The sequence below is a fragment of the Gopherus evgoodei genome, chromosome 10, assembly GCF_007399415.2.
Source record: "Gopherus evgoodei ecotype Sinaloan lineage chromosome 10, rGopEvg1_v1.p, whole genome shotgun sequence".
Taxonomy (NCBI): Eukaryota; Metazoa; Chordata; order Testudines; family Testudinidae; genus Gopherus; species Gopherus evgoodei.
In genome coordinates this window covers 5,035,279-5,046,421 of record NC_044331.1, presented here as the reverse complement: position 1 = coordinate 5,046,421, position 11,143 = coordinate 5,035,279, and the positions used below count along the sequence as shown (strand labels likewise).

The 11,143-nt window shown below is 39.9% G+C and overlaps 1 protein-coding gene across 5 annotated transcripts in view; it reads left to right on the top strand.

Annotated features, from left to right (window-relative positions):
* The first annotated feature begins 177 nt into the window (after nucleotides 1–177).
* The window catches only part of IQCH (IQ motif containing H), a 109,526-nt gene continuing 98,560 nt past the window's right edge, over nucleotides 178–11,143 (top strand). For 3 of the 5 annotated variants that reach the window (XR_004002367.1, XM_030578083.1, XM_030578081.1), the window contains exons 1-5: nucleotides 178–375; nucleotides 2,857–2,979; nucleotides 3,350–3,447; nucleotides 3,972–4,089; nucleotides 10,827–10,946. Coding sequence is in view for 4 of the 5 variants with exons in the window: in XM_030578083.1 (XP_030433943.1) it covers nucleotides 325–375; nucleotides 2,857–2,979; nucleotides 3,350–3,447; nucleotides 3,972–4,089; nucleotides 10,827–10,946 (510 nt within the window). In the remaining variant the exon portion in view is untranslated. Of the gene's footprint in view, nucleotides 376–2,856; nucleotides 2,980–3,349; nucleotides 3,448–3,971; nucleotides 4,090–9,567; nucleotides 10,021–10,826; nucleotides 10,947–11,143 lie in introns of those variants that run through there. The other 2 variants (XM_030578082.1, XM_030578084.1) reach the window with 2 other exon arrangements.

Genomic DNA, 11,143 nt, shown 5'->3' with positions numbered 1-11,143 from the left:
CCTTCCGCTTCCTCCCAAAGCCCCGCCCCTTCCGGCCTGGTGAATGGTACCGTCCGGGCAGGGAAGCGGCAGCTCAGCGCACTGAATGACCCTCTCCGGGGAGGGGATGGCCCGGGGCGGAGTATCTCGGGGAGGGGTGGTCCGGGGGGGGGTGTGCTCAGAAGTTCCCGCCCGCGCCTGCGACATGGAATCTTCCTCCCCCTGCAGCGGGTGGTACAGTCCTGCCAGCGCGTCCCGTTGCTAGGGCACGGTCACGTGCACCCTCGTGCCCCCGGAGCGGTACGCGGGACCGGTGGCCGCGGGGCCGATTAATCGGAAGCTGCCATGGCCGATGTAGTCGGGACGGGAGAGGAAGTAGGAGCCATTTTGGTCCAGGTAGGTACAACTGACCGATTCCCCCCTCCCCTCCCAGAGGTCTCAGGGGGGCTCAGCTGCCCCCTTCCCATGAGCCTTTGTGCCTTTGCCCCTGGCCAAACTCCCGTGAGCCTCTGCGTGTCCGGCCAGTCCCGTCCCCCCCCCCGGTGACTGGGAGGCCAGATGGGTCATAGCTGGGGGCAGCCCAGGCTCTGTGGTTGGGCCGCAGCGCCAAAGGGGAGGGCGGGTGACGCTGGGGCAGGCAGCCAGGCCCCCATGGCGGCTGGGCAGTGGGTACCCCTGGGTGAGGAGCTACGGATGGTGCCGAGCCTGAGCTCGGGAGCTGTGTGGGTGGGCACCACAGCGTGAGGAAATGCGAGCCCCCGGTGATGGATGGTGAGGTGAGGGCAGTGGTTCTCAAACTTCATCAGGCCGTGACCCCATTCTGATAACAAAAATTACTACACAACCCCGGGGGGGGGGGCTGGGGACTGGAGCCTGAGACTGCCAAGATCTGCTGTCCTGGGGACTGGGGGCCTGTGAGCTGAGCCCTGCCACCCAGGGCTGAAACCCTCAAAGTAAGCATAAATTAGCAAGTAGCAAGCTGTTGTTTCTAATGGAAAGAAATCGGTCATAATAAACAAAACTTTATACAAGCTGTAAGTGGCAACACAGTTGCTCTGTAATTTAGGTTGTAATATAGTTTAATGCATATCCTTCACGGATCGCAAAGACTTTACAGACTGAGGATATGATCTGCTCTAATTGAAGTCATTTGAAAACTTCCACTCATTGCAGTGGAGGTAGACTATGCAGATGGGTGAAAGGAAATCGTTAAAGGGATCACCCCAACTACCCACTGAGTTGATGGTAGCATTGAGAATGTTGTTGGTGAGGCATATTCAGTCAAACCTGGGCCCCACTGCAAGACTCTTTGATTGGACTCTGGGCTGAAAGGTACAAGAGGTAGTTTACAATCTTATCCGTGTCATCTTCCCCAAGCTGATCTCCTGTAATGGCCAGGCATGGGAAGGGGAGACAGCAGGGAATGTATTCACAGATGATGTGTTTATGAAAAGAAATACTGGCACAGTGGATGATGATTTGCTGGTAAACTGGCGGTAAGGACATGTGTTAAGAAACCAGTCTGGACAAAGGAGTCAAGGGAGGGATTCTGTTACCCCAGGGGATTCAAACTGTAATTACTTCACACAGCCACTTGTACTCTAAACTCTGTGGCACAGGAATATGGGTAAAAAATATAACCTAAAATTTCAAATGGTCTCTGATGGGATGGGGTTGCCCGTGGCCTCAGGTTTAAGAACATTATCTGATCTGGCGCAGACTTAGAACTCAAAGACCTAACTCAGTAGGGGGATGGTACCCTGCCCATGTAGGGAAATGAGTTGATTTCATAGGTCTTTTCCATTTCTGAGTACTTTGATCCAGTACAATTCCTCAAGAATTATTTTTCCCTTTGTGGTGCTTATAATAATGTATATTATAAGGATAGAAAATAAAATGCACGTATCTGTGGTCGCTGCACTAGCTAGCATTCGGCTGCTAGGTGAAATTCAAGGGACTGGCTAACCAGGTTTCAGAGGAGGAGACGTGGGCCCTGCTATGAATAATGGGATGGAATGATGGGGGTCTATGACCCTGTGGAGAATGAGGAAAATCGTTGTCCTTCAGACACGTAAAATATAAGGGGATATTTTTTCTTTTTCTCCTTCAAGATTAAGATTCTATTTCTGTGAGATAGGCAGGGCAAAAGGACTGCACCTTGAGTCATGAATGTCACAGCAAGTTGGCTGGGGTATTTGCACACACAGGAGGGAATGTGGATGGTCTGGGGAAACTTAGTTATATAAATGTGTGTTATAATGTGTCGGAATATATATAAATCATGTGTATGAATAACAATGTATCATTGACATTTTGCTTTTATGTTATCTGTGTAATTGTTTGTCTTGTCTATTTAAATTTATAAGTTCAGGCAAAGGCTGGCTCTTCCTAAATGTTAGGAAACTTCTTAGCATAATGGGACCTTGACTCTAGTTGGAATCATTTAGTGTTACCACAGTACACATAATCATAATCAGTGACAAAGACCTATGTGATCTTGATGTAAGCTACTTCAATGACTGCCTCTGCCTTTCAGACCTTTTGCAGCACCTGCATGCCTCCAAAACTGTGCCAAGAGTGATACTTGAATGGAATGGAGTCAGGGCCTCACTTGGTAGGAGGGCCTCACTGCTGAATCTCTCTCTCTCAGGTGGCATTGTAAGATGTTGTCCAGGTTTTTGCACTAGCTGTCAGCTTCAGAAGTCCATGGCAAGATTTCTCTGTGTCTACTATAAAATTGCAGGACTGCAGGGGTTTACAAGGGTATTTGTATCATCTGTTCAGGACATGTTTTTGCTTTGAATTGAAACCATGTGAAGTACACCATATGTTTTGGTAGTGCGTGCGCATTATTTGTATAACAACATAATTTTGTAGGTTCAAGAAGACCTTCACCGCCTGAAGGACAAACTGACAAGCATCAACCTTGAACAACAGGGAGAGGGTGTGGATGTTCATGTTCTTGAAACAGCCATTGAAAGAACTGAAATTGGGCTGAGAGTAAGTTGATCCACAGTTCAAACAAAACAGGAAGAACTTGCCAATAGTGAAGTATTTGTCAGTAATTCATTGTAAATTCATTCTAAATAGTTGCCTCTGTCTGTATTCTATTTCTGAATAGAAAGCAACAAATGCACCAAGCATTGTATTTCAAAGCCATGATTGCACTTTTTGGATGGTCAAAGTCAATGAGCCTTGTGGCTTATGAAGTTATCCAAGATGTGCTATGATTACCCATAAATGTCCGACATGTCATTCCTTTCCAAGTAATTACAAGAACCAGACTGTTAAGTTAATTGATCCAAGTGTACACACTGAGTGTCCCTAACGCCACTGTAATAATCTAAACTTAATTTTTTTTCTCTAACAGAAACATGCTGAGAATTATTTAAATGCCATAAATAGAAGTGTGTTGACTATTCCCTATACTGATGAAAAAGAAGTATTTTTAGAACAGCCCCCCAAATGGTAAGTAAAAATGGAAATGGTTTTGTTGTGGAAACTAATGCATTTAAATACTGTAAAAAGTTAACTTTCACATTCAGATGGGGCACCCAAAGAGTGGAATTTATATATTCCTACCAATGGAAGGAGACAGGAAAAAAACTTTATAATGTCAGACTCCTCTAAAGGGAATGGAAGCAGTTGAGTATGTAAGCCATCAATTGAAACACTTAACCTGGATGAGGTTAATAGATAAGTGCTCTCTCCTAATTCCAGAATCACGTCTGGAGAAATATCTTGCATTGTTAAAATTGTATTGATTCACGGATTGCTCTTCTGTATTACATAAAATATAAAGAATATAAAAACAAAATACAGTTCCACATAGGTATATCAAGCTTTTCTGCTAACTCGTATAACTACTATTTTTTCTGTTTACATGAATTTTAGTAAAACTACAGTAGCCAACCAGATGGAGGCAGTACAAGATTTATAGGTAAAATAAAAGTAAGTCTTGTAACTTTTATTATTTCTGTTTCTTTCTAAAGTAGGAAGCTTCCTATTGGTGCTGCTCAGAAGCAGTTTATTTTTCCACGGGTGCCTGTTAAGCCTCTGACTACCCAGCTGTGCAGCAGATCAGCACCACGTATTTCTCCAGGTTTGCAGGTCTGAAATAACTGATTGCTACTTTAACAAATAGTCTACAACATTTACCTTGGGTCTAAGATCAAAAAGCTTACCAAGAATGCCTTGGGTCTGAGTCAGTGAAATATATGAAATTACTTAGCAAATACTCCTGTAATTTACATTCTTTTAGCCCTCCTGTTCCAAACTCCACAGAGTCACTTTAGCCCAGCATGGCCATTTAGTGGCTCAGGGTTTTAGAAAATTCTCAGAAGAATGAGCACTCCTCAGAGTTGGGAGGTCCTTTTTCTGTCTTCAGAGCAAGGTAAGATCTTGGCCATAGAGGACTTCAAAACCCTCAGGGAAGCCTTTAAAAAGAGGCTGTTCAAGGCCAAGAAAAAGCCTACTGCCTTTTTCCTTTTCACAATGACATCAAAGAGATTGTTAGAGAATCCTAGAACAAGTTAACTGCTTGTTCTGCTTTAAGGCTTCAATCCTATAAGCATGTGCTTAACTTTACTACTGTGAGTAGTCCCTTTGACATCAGTAGCACTAATGTTAAGCATATGCGTAAGTGTTTGGAGGGTCGGGGCCTAAAATGGTGCCCTTTTTACTTAAGAGATGTCACAAGCCCTAGGGAATGGAAGTCTTCTATGCATATACATGGTGATTACCTCTGGAGAAATGTCAGCTCTCCCATTGGAAATCTGACATTTGCCTGGGGGTTTTTTGCAAGCAGAAATTTTTGATTTTTTTTTTCACCCCCAAAATTTATGGTTTTTGAAAAATTTGGATCAGAATTTTTGTTTTATTTTGTGTTATCAATTTTGATTTGTCTGTTTAGTCACATAGTGGTAATTTTAAAAGGTTATTCTGAAAAAATTTTTTAAAAAATTCACTAACAAATTTGAAAAATACTTCATTCTGATAGAAGTTTTATCTCTGAAATTTTCACAAATTTAAAAAACGTTTTTTGATACACACTAGTCAGCATTGGGACCACTGGCTGAATAGTATCCTTTGGGCTAACCCCTAGTTATCTGGTATAATCCACAGTTATCAGACTATTTTGAATTAGTTTTTTAAATTAGAGAGACATCAAATGGGCTGAGAGCGGGCTGTTGGTAGGAGGTGCTCTGTTGGACGCCAGAACCCTAAAAACAAGGTAGGGAACACGACTACTTGCAGGAATGAACCAAGGATCAGCAGCCCAGATTTCATACTGCTGGATCCCTCTGCAGAAAATCAATTTTTAAATTAAGACTAAAATTTCCCTAATCACTGTAAATTGAGGAAATTCGATCTAGAAGTCTTAAAGGAACAAGGAATGTGGAACTCTGTGACCCCCTGTTTGAAGAGGGATTATGCAGATTACAACTGCACTTCAGTTCTCCTAGTTTCTTTCTGTTTTGAGGTGCAACCTTAGCATTACTTTAATATGTCTCTGTGCACTAAAATCCCATCATTTACACTTTAAAAGAAATGTAAACTTTACACTTCTCTGGGATTCTGTTGAATAGAACACCCACAAGACCATGCAATATGAAATGGAAAAAAGTGCTGATGCAGAAAATGGTTTTTAGAATGTTTTGGAAACAAAATACACTTTCCTAGAAAATGTTCCAGCACTCTGCTGTGTAAAGACGCTTGTGTCATGAAAAATTATCAAAGGCCAACGAGTGTATAATCGGAGTATAATCCATGTTTTTTCAACTGTTACATGCATAGGTGAACTTAATTTAGAGCAGGACACACACCATGTCCTACCCTGACTTTCCCTTGCGGGGGGGTTGGAGCCCCATTGTCCTTTCATTTCTGAGATCTGTGACATCTGCTTAAAAATGCATATCCACGGACACACAAGATAGCCCTAATTTCCCATTATGAAGTAAATGACAAACAGTGCTGTTTTGCCAGCTGTTCTACATGCATGGCATGCTAACATAAAAGCTTTTATTATTAAATAGTTGTGAAATCCAGCTGGGAAATTACCACCTATAATTCCCCACTTTCTGTCTTTTAATCTAGGTAATCCCCGGTTGCAACTATAAACTGTTTTTCCACATCAAAAACAATGTAAGGTGAACAGTTATCAGTTGTTAAGGGTACTTAAGCATCTACAGGCTTAGTTTATTTAACCTGTTGGTTAGAGGAATCGAGTTTAAAACATATATTGTAGATTCGGAAAGAAAAAAATAGTTCATATAGCATTATCTCTGTGGTTTGTGGTCAGTAGCAGGCTGCATCATGGTAGATATGGAGCATAAATTGTGCTTTCAGTAGTTAGCAGAAAACAAGATTACAATCAAATTAACACAGACTATATTTTCACATACAGATTGTTAGAATTCTTGCCATATGCCGAGTAATCTGGCCACAGATGTGCTAGTACACTCTTGAAATTATTATTTACATGCAGGTACAGTATTTCTGAATCAGCAACAGCAGGATGAGATTGTGCTAGCCCAGATATATGGAAAATCAGGATGCACTGCAATTCTTGCTTGTTGAATTGGGTTTGTTCTTCCAGGGAAGCCTGAGAGACTTGCACACACATCTCCCACTAGGATTAATTGGGGATGTCCTTAAATCCCCTGCACAGCAATGGTGGTGAAGACCTTAGTGTGTCTGTAGCTGGGTGATTCAGTTCAAATCTGCTGGGTTCAAAATACCTGAACTGATCCGTTCATTTTTCTTTTCAAAAACTGTTTTACTTGTGGCGCCCTAAAGACATAATGTGGGTTCCCTGTTCTCTCATTAGTATCAATGGAAGTTACAAAAGTAAAAGAAGAAAATAGACTCTATAGTGCTGTCAATTGTTAGGGATGAGAATTGGTTCAAAGTAGACGAATATACTTTTTTGTTTAAAAGACTAATATGATATAGTCAGTTTACAAGGTGGTGTTCACCTCTGGACAGTGGGCCATGCACCACTCAAGTCCTCAAAAATAGACCTTATGTGGTGGACAGGATTTGTTGGCCTTCTATATGGGCTGAATTTCATCCAATATGAAGTCACACTTGTACTGAAGTAGAATGAGACTTGATTGTAACATACAAACTGTACCATTCTGTGGCTAGTGAACCAGTGTGTAGAAGGGAGAAATACACAGAACCTCCAGTAATATGAAGTTCTTTAGCAGCTGATCCACCGCTTGATAACGTGGTAGACGCATCTACACTGCTCTGGGTTGTCCCTTTCCATTTGTCTATTAGTAGTGGGGCCTGTATGGTACTTCTCAGTTGTCCTGACCAGAGTCAGTGACACCAGGTGGGATGCCCTGTCTTTTCCCTGTTGGCTCCTGTTGAATCCCAGTTACTCTAGAGGCTCTCTTTGAGCATCTTCCATTTTTCGGGGCAGTTTAAAAGTGACTATGGCACACATCACTCATGATTTTTCTTACTAAAACTGGAATAAGTCCTGTACAGTATGTTTGCAGGACTCACCACTAGATTATTTGCTTGTTGTACGTGTGTAACATGCCAGTTGCCCTGTCCATCACATCCCCTTCTTGTGCACTGTGATAACAGAAGCTGGAGATATAGATGATAGAAGTTACAGAGAAATAGACCTATTAGATCATCCAGTCTATCTCCCTGCAAAGATTGTTCCCAACAGTACATTTACATTTAGAAAGTAGCTTTTGTCAGCTTTCTTTCTTAAGCATTTCATTTCTCATTATCCTGAGTGGAATTTGGCTCTGGGAGATTTATCATTTTACTGTCAGCATGTGACTGGGGAGTTGTCTCTTGTTTTTAATTGAGAAGATCTTCAGAAAGAACCATTGCAGCTTTCTTTCCAACCCTTGTTTAATAGCACAAGCAGTTTGCATTTTGTATAGTGATGTGGTGTGGTAATAAAATAAATACTGTACCACAGAATCATTGTTGAGGTGAAAAATAAACTTTCTGCCTCTGTGCAACCATCTAGGTAAAAGAGTAATTGGTGTGGATAATAAATTTTTGTTTTTGTAAACCAAAGTTTGACAATATAAGAACATAAGGACGGCCGTACCGGGTCAGACCAAAGGTCCCTCTAGCCCAGTATCTGTTTACCGACAGTGGCCAATGCCAGGTGCCCCAGAGGGAGTGAAGCTAACAGGCAATGATCAAGTGATCTCTCTCCTGCCATCCATCTCCATCCTCTGATGAACAGAGGCTAGGGACACCATTCTTTACCCTTCCTGGCTAATAGCCATTTATGGACTTAGCCACCATGAATTTATCCAGTTCCCTTTTAAACTCTGTTATAGTCCTAGCCTTCACAACCTCCTCAGGTAAGGAGTTCCACAAGCTGAATGTGCGCTGTGTGAAGAAGTTCCTTTTATTTGTTTTAAACCTGCTACCTATTAATTTCATTTGGTGACCCCTAGTTCTTGTATTATGGGAATAAGTAAATAACTTTTCCTTATCCACTTTCTCTACATCACTCATGATTTTATATACCTCTATCATATCCCCCCTTAGTCTCCTCTTTTCCAAGCTGAAGAGACCTAGCCTCTTTAATCTTTCCTCATATGGGACCCTCTCCAAACCCCTAATCATTTTAGTTGCCCTTTTCTGAACCTTTTCTAGTGCTAGAATATCTATTTTGAGGTGAGGAGACCACATCTGTACACAGTATTCGAGATGTGGGCGTACCATGGATTTATATAAGGACAATAATATATTCTCAGTCTTATTCTCTATTTGATATGTTTGTTTGTAATTACTTTCAAAAGAAGAGGATATAAAGGTCAGATAAATTCAAACACGTTTAGTTCTTCAATAAAGAAAACAAATTGCAATCTTATATTAATAGTTTCCGAGGTCATTTTGAAGGTATTGTAAAACATATACAAATTAATTTTGTTTTTCAAAAATTGACATCCCCTTAAACCCCTTTTTAAAAACTTGATAGAAATATCAGTGATAATTTCCTGACTATAACTACATTATATATTTAGCTAGATATATTGAGGGTGTACTTTTCCATTCCTATATTTAGATAATGAGAGTTATGACCACAGAGAGCTGGTGTAAATCCATGTATCTCTATTGACTTCATTGGTGATATCTCAGTTTAGGCCAGCTGAGAATGTTTCCCATTCATCAGTTGGTGAATAAACCCATATCTGTGTAAGGCAGTTGAGCAGTGTTACTTCAGTGGAACTATTGGGAGATATTACTTCTCTTGATGCAGATCCAGATGCTTTGTTCTGACTTTCAATGCAATTAAAACATATGCACTATGGTAAATGCAAATGTTTTCACAGTGATAATTTTATTCTGTGCAGTGTTCATTCTATTTTTTACAGAAATTGTGTGCATTATATTAATTTTAAAATGAAATGATTAAGAAACTGTCTTTACATGTTTTCTGTCCTTTAGGATTGTCTTCCACTCTAATTTTTATGAGCAAAACAGCTGGATCCATTCCACACAAATGAAACAGGACATTAAAAAAAACTGTGTTTTAATTCTTGGTACTATAATGACTATTTTCTCATTTGACTTAACTAAATAACTGCTCTACCTGCATTGACCCAATAGGCCGTAGCTGATCCATGGAAGCTATTCTGATCCATAAGATCAATGATCTCTGAATTTAAAAATCTCTGGCAAACTTGTCCATGATGGATGAAACTGTTATTGTAAAGTATATCAACAATGCACATTTAACTCTCTCCCATAATCAGAGCTTGTATTTGCCACATCCAGTTAATAGGAGTCTGATTCAGCAAAGTGCTTCAGGAGAGAATAAGCACACCCATCAAGGAGAAAATAGATCCTTATGGCCAGAAATCCTGGCTTACTTTCTGTCCTGAACTGAATTTATTTGCTTATTCTCAAGTACCTATTCATTCAGGAATGATCCTGCACCCACTGAAATTAATAGGAAGACTCCTAGCGAGGGAGAAGAGAGTGGGGAGAATTGGACCAATTTTGAGTTTCAAGCTGTATTTTAACCCTTGCCTCTTTGCTTTCTATATGGTAATTTATTTCAATATATCTTCTGTTCAGCTACAGAATTTCAAGTGTTGCTTATGCCTGTAACTGATCTTAGTATTAGATGTTTGCTGTGTCTCTTGCATATCTTTTACTAATTCCGAGTATAGATTTGTAGTGTAGAGATGTAGCTAGAATCCCTTATGGTGCTTGCAAACCTAGTTTGGAGTTTACCTTTGGTGACCCTGAGAGAAAAGTGTCTAATTTAACAGAGTAAGAGCATACTTTGCCTGTTTAGCCATAGTACATACAGAGTTCATTGGCTACATCTTTCACTTAGATGGTGACAAGTAAATCCCAGGCTGAATTTTTAGTCCCATCATCCTCACTGGAATTTTTAATTTTTTAAAATTAGGAATGTTTTCTTTTGGTGAAATAGAGTAGATGTCCATTTGCAGATTCAGTGATAGAAAGTACATGCAACCTACATCACTCAAATGGGTCAAATCTAATGTAGCGTTTTCCTTCACTCCTGAAATTTAACTAATATATGATGTGTAGCTCTAGAATTTTCAGAACATGTTAAATAAGTAGATCCAACTGAGTTTGGTGGAATGATATTTGTGATATTGTCAAATAATCTAATCACAAATACATTTTTTCATTATTTGTTCAGTGGATTGTTGAATAACATTAATCAAATTATTTGAAATCTTCTCCCTATTTATTGATGAATAAATTCATCAGCAATGTTTTTCATTATTCAGTCACTTTTGTTATTAAACATTTTAGTTTATGTAGTAAATACATTTTGAGATTATGTATAGTATTCTTTTATGTCTTTGTTTCAGCACAAGCTTGCAATGAATGTGAAAATCATGTATAATCCAGGGGACGCCAGTAACAGAGTTCTTTTAAAACAGAACTATGGAATCAGTTTGCCGCTAATTAATAAGAGAAAATCAGCTCCTGTAAGTAATTTGTTTCAGTACCCTTTTTATCAATATTGACCTTATTTTTAATTTAGGCTTTCATAATGTAATATTTTACATAAGTATAACTTACCCTTCTCTTTTCTTTTCTTTTTTTTAAATTTCGTAAGTATTACTAAGATCATTTTAACAGAGCAACAATGGTATCAGATACAGTGGTACAGTAGCACTGTGTT